Consider the following 16,204-nt stretch of genomic DNA (forward strand, 5'->3'; position numbering starts at 1 on the left):
GCATGGAAAGTAACTGGTGCCTTGCTACTCTGATGAGGAGGGCAAGGGGTTCCTTCTACTGCAGGGTCCAAGCACTGCTTTGTGATGGGGCTGAAAAGCTTGCATGACCAGTCTTTATGGTGGACCTCTGTGTGGGTAGAGTAGTTATTTTGACAGCACTGGAAACAGGCACCTTTTGAAAACTCTAAAATTTACTTACATAGATATATAAAAAAGGAAAAATATTAGATTCTTCTTCGAGTGCTTGCTCATGTCGATTCCATTTTAGGTGTGTGCATGCCCACGTGCACAGTTGTCGGAGATTTCTGCCTTAGCGGAATCTGTAGGGCCAGCTGTAGCGCCCTCTGGAGTGGCACGCTTATGCGGCGGTATATCAGGTGCCGCGACCCTATGTCCTCTCAGTTCCTTCTTATCACCTGTGACAGCTGGTTGGACTGCCTTGTCTTGCATCGCAAGAGCAGTAGCGGTTTCTTCATAGACTTAGTTCTACTCGTTGTATATAGTTCATAGTAGTTAGTTCTAGTGTTTAAATTAGTTAGTAGAGATCTGGTTGGGAGTTTGCCCCAAGCGGGACATGCCCCACTCTCCTGGCTTCAAGTTGTGTTCGGCGTGCAGCAGGCCGATGCTGTGGATAAATTGGAGAGAGTTTGTGGATAAATTGGAGAGAGTCCAGCGAAGGGCAACAAAAATGATTAGGGGACTGGAACACATGAGTTATGAGGAGAGGCTGAGGGAGCTGGGATTGTTTAGCCTGCAGAAGAGAAGAATGAGGGGGGATTTGATAGCTGCTTTCAACTACCTGAAAGGGGGTTCCAAAGAGGATGGCTCTAGACTGTTCTCAATGGTAGCAGATGACAGAACGAGGAGTAATGGTCTCAAGTTGCAGTGGGGGAGGTTTAGATTGGATATTAGGAAAAACTTTTTCACTAAGAGGGTGGTGAAACACTGGAATGCGTTACCTAGGGAGGTGGTAGAATCTCCTTCCTTAGAGGTTTTTAAGGTCAGGCTTGACAAAGCCCTGGCTGGGATGATTTAACTGGGAATTGGTCCTGCTTCGAGCAGGGGGTTGGACTAGATGACCTTCTGGGGTCCCTTCCAACCCTGATATTCTATGATTCTATGATTCTATGATCAGTGATCCCCACGACAGTTGTCTCAAATGTCTGGGAGAAAGCTACAGAAAGGACAGGTGTCGCACCTGCAAAAATGTGTGCCCTTGAACCCAGAAGGAGCAAGATACCTGCTTGAGGGCCCTCCTGATGGAGGCCGCTCTTCGCCCCGCGTCGGAGCCTTCCATCACGGAACCGACACCGAGTACATTGGCTTTGGTGCGCAGTGCACCGCTGGTGCCGGACTTGGCCCAGCACCACTCCTTCTTGCCGGTGCCAAGAAAGCGTCAGAAGAAGCAGAGTCCCTTGGCACTGAAGGACACAGGGGCCACGGGCAAAGGACCTGTGTCAGGCCATGCGCCTGCTTCGGGGCTTCATAGGGGGTACCTCTGAAGTCAGACCCTCCCAGCCCGGCCAGGGACCCACCCTGGGCAGCGGCAGGCTCTCCCAGGCTATTGTGGGGCCTTCAGTGCCCGAAGCAGTCCTGGAGGCTAAAGAGCAAAGCAGGTGCCATGGCAAGTGACTGAAGTGCCTCCGCCCCTGGCACTGAAGGGCAAGCCCACCAGGGTGCAGTATAGACTGGCAGAACATTCCTGGTTGCTGGACCATAGGCGCAGGTGTCCATTGCTGTCAGCACCAACCCCAGCTCTCCGGTAAGAAGGCCTAGGTCCCTGACGAGATCCCCACCTACCAGGTGTGGGACTCCGGATTTGAGATGCCGTACCACTGGTACCGGCGAATATCCAACCACAGGTCACCCAGGTGCTGGTCATTCTATCACAGGCGGTCTTCTTGACGTAAGTTGCTGTCCTGGAGGGGGTCGCTAAGGATCTCAGCACCGATCTTGTTCACCCTGGTACTATTCCTCAGGCAGGCAGCACTACTCACCGTCATCCTGCTGATCGCCCACCAGGATCAGCAAACAGACCCAGGCCTCAATGGTCTCGCCATGGTCGCTGGAGGGACAGTGATCAGGGTGTCTTCAGCCTGTCGCCAAGAAGGAGAGACTCTCTCCACCAACATGGGAGACTGGGACAGCACTGGCCACGGTGCTGATGCAGCAGGGACAGTGGCCTCCCCAGTGACAGTACTGGAACCCATTAGGAGTGCCGGTGATGACGATCCAATACTCCCAGCCCTCCCTGGCCTTATCGGACAAGCCGGCTGCGGCACCACCATCAGAACACGGTACCGAGATGGAGGCTGAGGTGGCACATCCAACCCAACACCGAGGGAGCCCTCCCTTGAGAAGGAGGAGGACAACACCTTCCAGCAGGCGATGCAACCATCATAGTCGTCCACGGACGAAGCGGTAGCCAGGCCATCCCACCCCAGCAGTCCACCGGACGACTTTAAGGAGCAGCAGGCCATCCTTAAGTGGATGGCTGAAAATCTTGGCCTGCAGATTGAGGAGGTCGCTGAGGAGGCTAACAACATCTTCAGTGTCATCTCAGCCACCACCCCAGCACGGGTCACATTGCCCGTCCTTCCAAGGATCCTCAAGATAGCCAAATCGTTGTGGCAATCCCCCTCCTCTATTCTGCTGACTTCCAAGAAGGTGAAAAAGAACTATTATGTCCCTGCAAAGGGCTTTGAGTATTTGTACACTCGTCCCCTTGCGGCATCACTGATCGTATCCACAGTAAATGAGAGGGACAGATAGGGCCAGGTTAGCGGGACACCAAAAGACTGGACTTGTTTGGCATGAAAGTTTACTCAACAGCCAGCTTACAGTTCAGGGTGTCTAATCACCAGGCCCTGCTGGGACGTTATAATTTCAACCTGTGGGGCTCCCGTAATAAGTTCACGGAGGCCCTCCCACAGGATCGTGCCCAAGAGTTCACTGTTTTAGTGAGCAAAGGCACAGCGGTGGCCAGAGGAGTCCCCCAGATGGTCTAGGACGCTACGGACTCATTGCATTAATGGTGGCCATGAGGCACAGCTAATGATTGCATGCCTTTGGGCTGTCCCCGGAGATTCAGGCCACAATCCAGGACCTCCCCTTTGAGGGTACAGGGCTCTTCTCCAAGCTGACTCGAGGCTCCATGGGCTTAAGGACTCCGGAGCCACCCTCTGCTCCTTGGGCCTGCATTCCCTTCAGCAGTCCAGGAAGCTGTTCCATCCTTCGTCCCCTCCTCCTCCACTGCAGTCCAGGTTGGGCTCTACAGGAGTAAGGACAAGAAGGGGCCTAAGAGGTGCTATTTGTCGTCTTCCTGCCTGGTGGCACAGCCTGACCCTCCCAGAAATCAGGGAGGCCAGAAGCAGCCGTTTTGAGGGTATGCCCGAGGACGACAGCCCAGCCAATTCACCGGATCCATCCCCCTTCTTTCTCAACCGCCTCCTCCCTCTTTGGTTGGCCTGGTCCCGTATCACATAGGACCACTGAATAGTCGATATGGTTTCTTTGGGCTATACCCTGCAATTTATAGCTGACCAACCCTCCCAACCCCATTTCCCGTCCCTCTTCAGGGACCCTTCTTACGAGCACCTCCTTGTTCAGGAGGTTGAAAACCGGTGCCTGGGGGCAGTGGAAGAGGCTCCTGGGAACATGGAAGGAAGAGGATTCTACTCCTGCTATTTCCTAATTCCGAATGCAAAAGGGGGCCTCAGACCTATCCTAGACCTGCATCGCCTCAACACATTTCTCAATAAGTTGAAGCTTCGCATGGTCTCCCTGGCCTCCATCATTCCCTCCCTGGATCCAAGATATTGGTACGCCACCCTCGATTTAAAGGATGCACATTTCCATCTTCCCGGGGCACCGGCGCGTCCTCCCTTTCATGTTGGGTCAGCGCCACTACCAGTTCACGGCGATGCCCTTTGGTCTCTTGGCCTCGAGGGTGTTCACAAAGTGTATAGCATCAGTGGCCGCTTACCTGTGACATCAGGGAGTCCAGATTTACCTGTACCTTGATGTTAATAAGATTAGGTGCAAAGGCATCTCGATCTGGTCTGTTCCACCACCACGTCCTGGGGCTGATAATAAACGAGAAAAAGTCAACCCTCACTTGAGTGCAATGCATAGAATTTATCCGGGTAGTTCTCAACTCCACTCAGGCCAGAGCCTTCTTCCCCGAGACTTGGTTCCAAGCAATGGGGGACCTCATCTCGGGCCTGCGAGCCCACCCACTCACCAAAATCCACACGTGCCTGAGACTGTTGGGTCACATGGTGGCATGCACGTACGTGGTCCGGCACGCATGACTCTGCCTCATTCCCCTACAGGCATGGCTGGCATTGGTCTATGCCCCCAACCGACACAGCATGGACCAAGTGGGTCAGGATTCCCGACAGCATACTGTTGTCTCTCATCCGGTGGCAGGATCCCACATAGGTGCTGGAAGGAGTTCCCTTCCTGACCCGGGCCTTGTCTCCAATGCTTCAGATCTGGGATGAGGAGCCCACTTGGGCAATCTCAGTACCCAAGGTCATTGGTCCAGTCACGATTTCTTTCCTGCATATCATTGTCAGGGAACTCAGGGCATTTGGCCTAGCTTGCCAATCCTTTCTACCTCATATACAAGGCATGGTGGTTGAGGTCCTGGTGCACAACATGGCTACAGTCTTCTATATCAACAGGCAGGGTGGAACCAGGTTGTCTGCCATCTGCCAGGAAGCCCTCTGGCTCTGGGACTTCTGTCTGCAGCATAACATCTGTCTTATAGCTACTCACCTTCCAGGGAGCAAGAACGCTTTGGCAGATAGCCTCAGCAGAATATTCTTGTCTCTCCACAAATGGTCCTTTCATCTGGAGGTGCTCAGTTCCATCTTCCACAGATGGGGAACTCCCCGGGTGGATCTGTTCGCATCCAGGCAGAACAGAAAATGTCACATTTTCTGCTCAATTTGGGGCATGGACAGAGGATCCCCGTTGGACGCCTTTCTGCTCCTGTGGTTGGGGGCTCTGATTTACGCCTTCCCTCTGGTGCCATTGCTGCCCAGGGTCCTCATGAAGATCAAACAAGACAAGGCAAAGGTCATCCTCATAGCGCTGGCTTGGCCACGCCAACACTGGTTCAGTATTTTGCTGGACCTCTCAGTGGCAACCCCGTTCCGGCTGACGCTCAGGTTGGACCTATTGTCCCAGAGCCACGGCAGTCTTCTGCACCCAAACCTGGCGGCACTACATCTGATGGCTTGGCTGCTGCATGGTCTCCTTCTCTTTCCACCTGGGCTGTGGCCAGCCCAATGATCTTGCTCTTTGCGCCTACAGCAGCAGTTCCGATGTGCGGCAGGGCAAAGATTTCACTTTGGCTGTGCACTGGACAGCTGAGAGGCATCTGGGGTGAAGGTGAGGTAGTTGGTTAAGTTGCCATCATGTTTGTTGGAGGCTCCAGGTGACCAGAAGTCCTGGGATTTTACTGAAACAGTCTGCTCAATTTCAACATAATTGTGACGCTGCAGCAATTTTAGTAAATTGGTATATCTAGTTACCCAGTTCATGTAGATATGATGTCATTACTATCCTTTGCCTTACAGCATTGTGCCCTTACGTTGTAAATGCTGAAGCTATGGCAGAAACTATTCTTGGCACAGATTTGAGTTACTCTTCACATGTGTAGAAATTTTGCTTTGAATTTCCTAACCTTTGGTACTCAGTTTTTCCTCCTGACCTTCTCTCTGTATGTGAGTCAGTCTCCTTGGTCTAAGGTCTAGACCTTGGACCTTAGGCAGCAGGATACCACAGTGGATGCCAAGTTACCTCTTGGCATTCCTGATGTATAAATACTTTTTATATTACCCTTAACTTGGACCAGATGGGTTCCTTAATGTACTGCAGCTACTGTTTTGTAAATATTGCTTGCTGGTTTTTAGTGAAATCTAAGATTAAAAGTAGTTCATATTTCTTGCCATCTATCCACTCTCATTCCTCTGGAACACACACTTTTTCCATATTCATATTCTATTAGTGCAGTTTAATTAATCCTCATTTCTGACACAAGAAAGCTAGATGAACATTTAATCAACAAGCTTTATTCTAAATGCAAGAGGAATTGAGATCTATTCTTGTAAACAAGTGATGCTCAGACCTAAGTGGTTCAGGAGCCAGTTCACGATCAGAAAGAGCCACAGTAGTGTGAATTCATTGTTTCATTTACTATTTTATTGATATAAGTCTCACAGCAGAATGATTGACCAAGTATTTTACAGTTGGTTAATAATAAAGTAAAAACATCCTGATTGGTTAATAATTAAATCTCACCGTGTTTTAATATCATGTGCTGCAAAGCCACAGGAGACGCATTAAAGAGCCACTTGCGGCTCACAAGCTTCAGTCTGAGTTTCACTGCTCTAAACAAATAAAGAGCTTCCTCTGTGAGATGCAGTCCCTCATGACTTGGACAAGGCTTAAATACTAAGATCTGCTTCAAGAACAACCATCTCAAACCCAACCCCAGAGTTTAAAATCGATTGATTGATCAGCTTTTGTGTTGGCTAATGTATAGGTCTGTCAAACGCATTTAAACATTAGCTAGGGTTTTGGTCAGTTTTGGCATGCTGGTTGATGAGATAATAATACCTGTAAATGAGACCTCACAATCAGCTGCAGTGGAAAGGATTGTGTTGCAGCTAATGAATGCAAGTCAATTGGAAATATCAGCCGTACCTGAAAATAAATCTCCACATAACTGGAAAATGAATTATGTTTTTAATTAGCTGTATGGGAAAGCTGAGGTGAAATTCTAGGTGGGAAATCCTTTCATTAAAACTCTGGTTCCAGGGTGCCTGTGACTGTGCAAATTAATTTTGCATAAACAGTTATTGTAGCTTGTTGAAATTCAGGCTCCTATCATCAAGGGATAAACTTGTTTTTTAAGGTATGTGTAGGGATTACAGAAACTTTAATCTAGGGAGGGTTCAGTGGGTAAGTATTTTGCATTGAGAAGCAATTAAGTTTGTTTTTCTTATATAGCTGCTTTTCACCCATATTTGCTAAGCAGTCTTAGGGTGAAAGATGTGAAACACCTCTCAGCTTGATTAAAAAGCAAAATTTATTTGCAAATTAAGTTTATTTACAGTTGGTGTTTAGTGGTACCATTTTGCTTATTTTATTTTATTTTATTTTATTTTATTTTTTTGATATCCTATCACTTCTCCCAGACTAATGCTAGTGGCTACTGAGCATACTTTTGAAGTATAATTAGTCATGCTGTGAAATGTCTTAACTTTCAGGCTTTGAGATGGCTAGATTGCGTACACTTTTCTTTTAAATTAAACAGTTTAGAATTTTACATTGTTATGAAATCTACTGATGTTAAACAAGTATGTTCCTTATGATGGTATTTATATACCAAATCTGGCTTTCCTTTGCTGTTTTTTGTAACGAAGCTTTAATTTTATTGTGTAACTATTCCCTGAATATACTTTTCCACCACCTCTTCACTTTGCTGATGTTTTGGATGGCAGTGAGGGACAGAGGACAATTGCTCTTTCCATTTAATTCTGAAAGAAGATGCTTGTCTGACTATCTCAGATTAATCATACCCATAAAAACTGGGTTAAAATCCTTGCAGTGAGCGTGGAGGGGTGTGGATAGTTTTCTCCAAATCTTGAGAATGTGCTCAAACCATTTAGGGTACATCTACATAGCAAAGAAAAACCTGCTGCTGGCCCGGGTCAGCTGACTTGAGCTCATGGGGCTCAGGCTGCAGGCTGTTTCATTGCTGTGTAGACTTCTGGCCTCCGACTCAGGTCCTAATCAGCTGATGTAGGCCAGCAGTGGGTTTTTTTTTTTTTGCTGTGTAGACATACACATAGAGTTTCTAAACTGTGCAGAGGAAAAACCTTTGATCACACAGAATCCCCGTCATCAGGTCAGGATGGGTTTGCTGAGTAACTGTTCACAAATTGGACGTGTGTGTGTGCGTGCGCGCATAAGGGGTGTGTCATGGTCCATAGGAACCACGAGTGCTTTTATGCCTTCCTCAGCTGTCATCTGCTCTTCCCCATTTGGCCAGCTGTTGGGGCATGGGGTCAGGTGGCAGCATTATGTGCTTTGCCCTGTACTATTACTGTGTTAACCAAGTTGGATAATTCTTCTCCCTAGTTAAACCTGCCCAGCACGTGCGGAGCATAGAGAAACGGTGTTGGCAAGATAAGGATGAGGGAAATAGGATTGTACAGGAGGCCCTCATTAGTGGGTCACCTGCGGCCTGATGAAAAATGGGTCCTTGGATCCTGGTCATTATATCCCGTGGATAGTGCCTTGTTGTCCTGTGGTGAGACATTGTGCTTGTCCATTACTACATTCTCATACCGACATTAGTATTATGGTACTGCTGTAAAGTTTTTAATAATCCCTGTGGCTATCAAATTAGGGCATAAACTGCTACCCTGACAATGAACTAATTTACAATCAGAAGCAAGGAAATGTAGCAGGACAGGCTGGAACTGTGTCCTGCACACTCCCTGCCCTACCTTGACATTTCAGTGTACATAGTCAGGACTTGCTCTTTATACTTTATGGCAGGTTGTGCCTAGGTCCTGTGGCAGGGCTCCCTGATTTATGCAGCACTGCAGTGCTGAAATCTGCCAATCCAGAAATTCTCTGGCAGTTTGAATAAAAAAAAAAGATGTTTTAAATGTATTTAAATAAGAGAGAAGACGACCCTCTTTAGCATGTTCCAGATATTCATTTTGAATATTCATGGTGTTACTGCAATGGATGCAAAAAATGAGCATGTTCATATGCTCGATGGTATTCAACAGGGGTACAAGAATTTTTGTGTCCAGTTCATCATCTGAGCTCCGTGCAGGCAAACTCCCAAGTTGCTGCCTGCCTCAAGTTGACAAACTTTGTTTTCTTGCACTCTTCCCATCTAAAGCCTTCCCAAACTGCTTGCTTCAACATTTGTTATAATAAATGAAATTATAGTCATAGCCAGGCTGAAGCAAGAACTGACATGGCCACCTTCAGCCAGTGAATGTTGTTGCTGAATTATAGCATCCCCTCCCTAGCCTCCCCGCAGGGGGCTGTAGTGTAAAGGAAATGTGACAGACCTGGAATCGTAACTCAAATTTTATGGCTAAAATATTGTAACCTCCATAAGCATTTCTCATTAGAACCAGAAATTTTTGAATAGTTTAGTGGGTGAATTAGAGTATTGAAACATTTAGCAGTGCTCATTTTTTGCCTAACATATTATCTTGCTTCCTCATAACTTGAAGACCAGGTACAAATTCTAAAGATGTTGATTAGAAATTAAATTAAAACTGTTTCAGAAGCCCATGAGGCCAGGATGTAAGAAGTCGTGGCACAAATATTGTATTTGCCATTTGTTTCCTATTCTTTATCCCACTGAATACTGGTGTTGCCTATGAGACAAATACTGATTTCCTCTACTTATTATTGAAGACATTGCACCTTTAAAAGCAGCATAATAGTGAATCTTGATTAGTACAAGGTCTCAGTTTAATTTGACTTTTTAGAATGTTTTTTAAAAATGTGAGTTTTGGAGAGAATAGCAAAGTGCATCTGTCCCATTGCAAGACAAGTTCAGTATCTAGGAAAGCACTCCACACCAATTCATTTAAGCTGTGGCTTAGAAATAAGCAATATCCTTCCAGGGAAAAGACATTTTAATGAGATTTGAAGCTGCAAGGGATAACATTGTAGTAACTGCTGGAATGTCTGCATTTTCCCCCTTTTCCCATTAAAAGGGATTAATCCTAAACAGGGGAGTCTACCTGTCTGTGTCTTCACTGTCACTATGTGTTGGACAATGTCAAAGATTTTCAGTTGGTTTTGTAGTAAGTCAGAATCTGTAACTTGTCCTATGCTAAGTTTGGATTTTGTTGGTGTAGTTTAGTCATAAAAACCTCCAGTTTTTCACCGAAAGGAGAAAAACAATCTGCCTGCTGCAAGGAGCAGGATGTAGATGACTGTAGGAGAAGATGTAATTTTGTAATTTTTGGAGTGATTACTTGTCATGTGTCTCTTCTCCTCTCCCCCCCGCCCCCCGAGTACATTTGAGTCACAAGCTGTGAAAACATTGAGTGCTGCTATCAGGTAAATCAAATGATTGATATCCATCTACTATTAATGCTGATATCTTGAAAGGTGATCGTGGTTCGGTAGCAGTGGAAATAACAACAAAGGTGTGGTGATGCAAAGCTTTCTAAACTGGCTTCTAGTTTGATTTTACCTTTTTCACTACAGCATTTGACAAATAAGAGACCTTCTGTTTTAAAAGAAATAAATAAAGATGCCTTGTGAAGGAATATTCACATTCTCCTCCTTGCAGAGATCATTTGTGGGAGCTGAACACAGACAAATATAATTTTACAAAGATTTGATTGACCTACTCTAAAACTTACAGTAAACTGATAAATGCTCTCTGATGTGACACCTTTGGTTACATTGAAATACATAAATAGGAGCACACCTGTATGGTCTTTTGAAACTCTTGCTCACATTTCTCTGGTAAATGAATTGCAGAACCTAAAGGGAAGCTAGTGAGAAGTAAGCTAGGGTGTGAATTTAAAGCCCAAATTCTGCACTCACTCCTTTTGTGGACACTTCTGTTTCATGCTAAGTGTGTCTGCACAGGAAGTTAGGGCAGAATAGTTATTTGCACTTATAGCTATTCCACGTTAGCTATTCTTGGCTCTTCCCTGCATAGACAAGCCCAGAGAAGGAAGAGAATTTTGTATTTGAGATGTAGAAAAATATTAGTGGAGACCTTATTTGAGGTTGAACAATAATAAATGCAGAACTCTGTCCCTATCTGGGGGGAGGACAACATGTAACTCTCTTTTGTAGAGCATCAGGTATGCTGTGGATTTTAACTTTTAATGTACATAATACAGCTAAAGCAAAATATAACTTTGTTTTAATGCATTTTCAGGAGATACAGTTGGAACATGCAAAACAAGCATTTGTGCAGCGAGACAATGCTCGAGCTGGAAGAGTCACTGCCATTGACTTCAGGGACATTATGGTCACTATCCGGCCACACATGTTGACACCATTTGTAGAAGAATGTCTAGTAGCAGTAAGTTGTGCATAGCTTATTTGTACTGTCATAGAGATCAGGGTCTCATTGTGCAAACGCAGAGACAGTCCCTTCCCCAAATTTATTACTCTGTTTGCACCCTGTGCCCATCACTTGATACATAATTGTCCACATACACAAACTTAGACTCTCATCTCAGGCTATCTCTCTTCAGAGATCCTCCTGTCAATTCCTCACACAAGAGCCCAAGCAAATTATGAATGGTGAAAAACCTTGGGCTGTGTCATACCAACATATTGTTCTGTCGTGGCAAATTGTACTCTATTCCAACAAGCCATTGCTCCACCTGAGCAATCGTTCTTGAAATATTTGTTTTGTTAGCTTAAAGTTCCACTAAGAGCTCACAATTGTGTGTCATATCTGGAACAGTGAAAGCTGGGAATTGTCACTAGAAACTGTTGAAAGAGCTTTTCAAACCATATTATAGAATGAATAGAAATTAGATAAGACTTGGGTTGGTTCATCCAGTCTATTCTGTGGCAGTTTGGGTTTATTCCCTATAATATATTCCTCCCCCTCCCCCAATACTTTTCCATTCAGATTTTAAATGTATCACCCACTACACTTTCCACCCCTTCCTTTGGTCAGTGATTCCAGCCTTGTGCTGAATATCTTAATTTTGGACTAATTTGGTCTATATCTTTGTGGTAGTGCCTAGATCTGAACCTGCTACTGTGGGTGAGGTCTCTTCAGAGCCGTGTAGAGAGGGTTGCCTCTGCATATCCAACCTAACAATGACTTGCATGTGTGTCTTTTTCCTTTCCCCCATCTCCTGTGACATATCTCCTGTTTTCAGTGGTCAGAAATGTGCTAGGTTATGAATGCTGTACTTAAATTATATTGTACTGAATGTACTTATTGTATTTAACCAACACAGTGTGCTCTGAATTGAAATGTTTGGGTTAACCATTTTTAAAATGTGTTTTGATTAAGTTTTTCTGTGTATCTATAAGTTTTAAGATTTTCTCAATTGAAGAAATAAACCAACTTATGAAATATGTCCAACTGAAACAGTATTGAAACTTGAACTCTGTAAATTACTGCTGGTCATGTTGTTATAATCCTGCATATGTATTTGTTTAGGCTTCTAGGGGTGGGGTGAGTCTTACATTCTGGTTATGATTAGTTTCAGTAACATAAGACTCTTTCATATGGCTATTTATTTTGCATTTAAAAAGAAATCCCTTGCTACTGTCGTTGTTGTAAACTAATGTTGTTTCAAAGCTTTATTCAAAGATTTTCTTGATCCTAAAGTGTTGCAAAACGGTTAAAATAGCTCCTCTCCTTCTCTCTTTTTTTACTCTCTCTGTTGCAGGCTGCTGGAGGTACCACTTCCCATCAGGTCAGCTTTTCCTATTTTAATGGATTTAATTCCCTTCTTAACAACATGGAGCTCATTAGGAAGATCTACAGTACTCTGGCTGGAAATAGAAAAGATGTGGAAGTGACTAAAGGTTAGTAGAAATGTTCTGATTGTGCAGTCGGAGCATTGGCTTGGGGGAGGGAACTCGTTCATGTGCTTTTTAAAGCAAACAAACAAACTTGTGCCTGTGTTTTCAGCTCTTTGTGGTGTATTGTTCAACCATTCATGCTCCTGTTTAGTCCACCCTCCGGGATTTCCATTTTGTTACCGCCAGGGAGAAAGTCCTAGGAAACTGAAGATGTCTGCGGGGGAAGGGAGCTGGGTGAGGAGAGAATGTAAAGATATTCAAAGTCTTCAAAAACTTCCTAGGACTCCTGCCAAATTGGCAGCCTATTAAAACTGACCTTCAAGGGTAGTTAAAGAATTCCATAAACTTGTAGTGGCGGCATAGTAAGCTGATCTACAAGCTTGGAACAAGATGTTATCTGCTCTATCTAATCGCTTTTATAGAGAATTCCCTCTGCAACACCAAAGCTTCATTTAATGTGGCCTACTGGGACATATACATGAAAAGGTCCACATCTTTGTTCATGGGGTGTTTGGATTTGTTGTTGTTGTTTTTTCTCCTCGGACCCACAACTGATTGGTACCGTATGTCAGATATCTTAAATCCTGCTGATGGCACTGAGTTTGAAAACCAGAAAGCTACTCTATTTCCATGCTTGATGTAGAATTTAAAACATACATTTACATTGTGGTAGGAGCACTTTTTGCAGTGTCTTGGTTTAATACTAAAATGAATGATGACTCTGGGATGCTCGGGGTGTTCTGTTTTGGTTTGATTAGTTTTCCTCTCTCATATATTTTTATTCTGTTGTAGAGGAGTTTGTTCTGGCAGCTCAGAAATTTGGTCAGGTTACACCAATGGAAGTTGACATCTTGTTTCAGTTAGCAGATTTATATGAGCCACGGGGGTAAGTAGAAATTATCTCTCTCTCTCTGTCTTTTTTTTTTTTTTTTTTTTTAAAAACAGTGGGAAGTGGGGAAGTCTAGAACACTGCCTAGAAGTACAGGTAACTTATAGTTGTTTAAAAACCCTCTGTTTAATGTAAATTTCAGTTTAGTGTTTGCTTGGTCCTCACAGACGTATGACACTAGCTGACATTGAAAGAATTGCTCCTCTGGAAGAGGGAACACTGCCCTACAATCTTGCTGAGGCTCAGAGACAGGTAAGAAAAGAAGCTGTAATGATGCTTTTAGCATACTTTTTTATTCCTTCCACCCTCTCAATGCCCTGCTCTTCTCTTCTTGTCTGAGTTAGCCATGTTTCCTTTCTTTTGCACTTTATAACCTAAAGAACAAAGGGTATTGTTGGAATCTTCACTTTAAACACCCCCCCGTCCCTCCTCCCCCTTTCATCCAAAACAGTTGCTAATTTTTTACTCTTGCCATTTAAGAAGTTGAAATGTGATAGATTTGATTGTAAGGATAAAACAAAAGTGTAAAAGTGTCATCTAACCACTTACAAAAAGATGATGTATGCTCACTTACTAAAGAAGTTTAACCCTCCCTGATTATCTCCCTCAAAGTAGTTTTTAATGAGGAAGGAAGACTTTCTGACTTCCGGTTTCAGAGTGGCAGCCGTGTTAGTCTGTATCCGCAAAAAGAAAAGGAGGACTTGTGACACCTTAGAGACTAACACATTTATTTGAGCATAAGCTTTCCTGAGCTACAGCTCACTTCATCGGACTCATTCAGTGGAAATACAGTGGGGAGATTTATATACACAGAGGACATGAAACAATAGGTGTTACCATACACACTGTAAGGAGAGTGATCAGGTAAGGTGAGCTATTACCAGCAGGAGAGAGGGGGGAAAAAGCCTTTTGTAGTGATAATCAAGGTGGGCCATTTCCAGCAGTTGACAAGAACGTCTGAGGAACAGCGGGGCAGGGGGAGATAAACATGGGCAAATAGTTCTACTTTGTGTAATGCCCCATCCACTCCCAGTCTTTATTCAAGCCTGAGTTAATTGTATCCAGTTTGCAAATTAATTCCAATTCAGCAGTCTCTTGTTGGGGTCTGTTTTTGAAGTTTTTATGTTGGAGAATTCCCACTTTTAGGTCTGTAATCGAGTGACCAAAGAGATTTGAAGTGTTCTCCCACTGGTTTTTGAATGTTACAATTCTTGGTGTCTGATTTGTGTCCATTTATTCTTTTACGTAGAGACTGTCCAGTTTAGCCAATGTACGTGGCAGAGGGGCATATATCCCATTGGTAGATGTGCAGGTGAACGAGCCTCTGATAGTGTGGCTGATGTGATTAGGCCCTATGATGGTGTCCCCTGAATAGATATGTGGGCACAGCTGGCAACGGGCTTTGTTGCAAGGATAGGTTCCTGAGTTAGTGGTTCTGTTGTGTGGTGTGGGGTTGCTGGTGAGTATTTGCTTCAGTCACAGAAACAACTCTGACATCATAATCGAAAAGGCTGACAAAGGAGGTGCTGTTGTCGTCATGAATGAGTCAGAATATGAACAAGAGGCTGTTAGGCAGCTCTCCAACACTACTTTCTACAAGCCATTACCCTCTGATCCCACTGAGGGTTACCAAAAAAAACTACAGCATTTGCTCAAGAAACTCCCTGAAAAAGCACAAGAACAAATCCACACAGACACACCCCGGAACCCCAACCAGGGGTATTCTATCTGCTACCCAAGATCCATAAACCTGGAAATCCTGGGTGCCCCATCATCTCAGGCATTGGCAACCTGACACCAGGATTGTCTGGCTATGTAGACTTCCTCCTCAGGACCTATGCTACCAGCACTCCCAGCTATCTTCGAGATACCACTGACTTCCTGAGGAAACTACAATCCATCGGTGATCTTCCTGAAAACACCATCCTGGCCACTATGAATGTAGAAACCCTCTACACCAACATTCCACAAAAAGATGGACTACAAGCTGTCAGGAACAGTATCCCCGATAATGTCACGGCAAACTTGGTGGCTGAACTTTGACTTTGTCCTCACCCATAACAATTTCACATTTGGGGACAATGTATACTTTCAAATCAGCGGCATTGCTGTGGGTACCCACATGGCCTCACAGTATGCCAACATTTTTATGGCTGATTTAGAGCGCCACTTCCTCAGCTCTCATCCCCTAATGCTCCTACTCTACTTGCATTACACTGATGACATCTTCATCGTCTGGACCCATGGAAAAGAAGCCCTTGAGGAATTCCACCATAATTTCAACAATTTCCATCCCACCATCAACCTCAGCCTGGACCAATCCACACAAAAGATCCACTTCCTGGACACTACGGTGCTCATAAGTGATGGTCACATAAACACCACCCTATACTGGAAACCTGCTGACCACTATGCCTACCTACATGCCTCCAGCTTTCACCCTGACCACACCACACGATCCATTGTCTACAGCCAAGCTCTGCGATACAACCGCATTTGCTCCAACCCCTCAGACAGAGACAAACACCTACAAGATCTCTATCAAGCGTTCTTACAACTACAATACCCACCTGCTGAAGTGAAGAAACAGATTGACAGAGCCAGAAGAGTACCCAGAAGTTACCTACTACAGGACAGGCCCAACAAAGAAAATAACAGAACGCCACTAGCCATCACCTTCAGCCCCCAACTAAAACCTCTCCAACGCATCATCAAGGATCTACAGCCTATCCTTAAGGA

At 44.7% G+C, this 16,204-nt stretch overlaps 1 protein-coding gene across 2 annotated transcripts in view; it reads left to right on the forward strand.

Moving 5' to 3' along the window:
• SLC25A13 (solute carrier family 25 member 13) overlaps positions 1-16,204 on the forward strand; it is a 130,723-nt gene that overhangs the window by 71,861 nt on the left and 42,658 nt on the right. For both annotated transcript variants that reach the window (XM_084618810.1, XM_084618809.1), the window contains 4 exons: positions 10,958-11,104; positions 12,441-12,579; positions 13,369-13,462; positions 13,633-13,717. In XM_084618810.1, coding sequence (XP_084474936.1) covers positions 10,958-11,104; positions 12,441-12,579; positions 13,369-13,462; positions 13,633-13,717 — 465 coding nt within the window. The remainder of the gene's footprint in view (positions 1-10,957; positions 11,105-12,440; positions 12,580-13,368; positions 13,463-13,632; positions 13,718-16,204) is intronic.

The sequence above is a fragment of the Lepidochelys olivacea genome (genome assembly GCF_965140295.1).
Source record: "Lepidochelys olivacea isolate rLepOli2 genome assembly, chromosome: 2".
NCBI lineage: Eukaryota > Metazoa > Chordata > Testudines > Cheloniidae > Lepidochelys > Lepidochelys olivacea.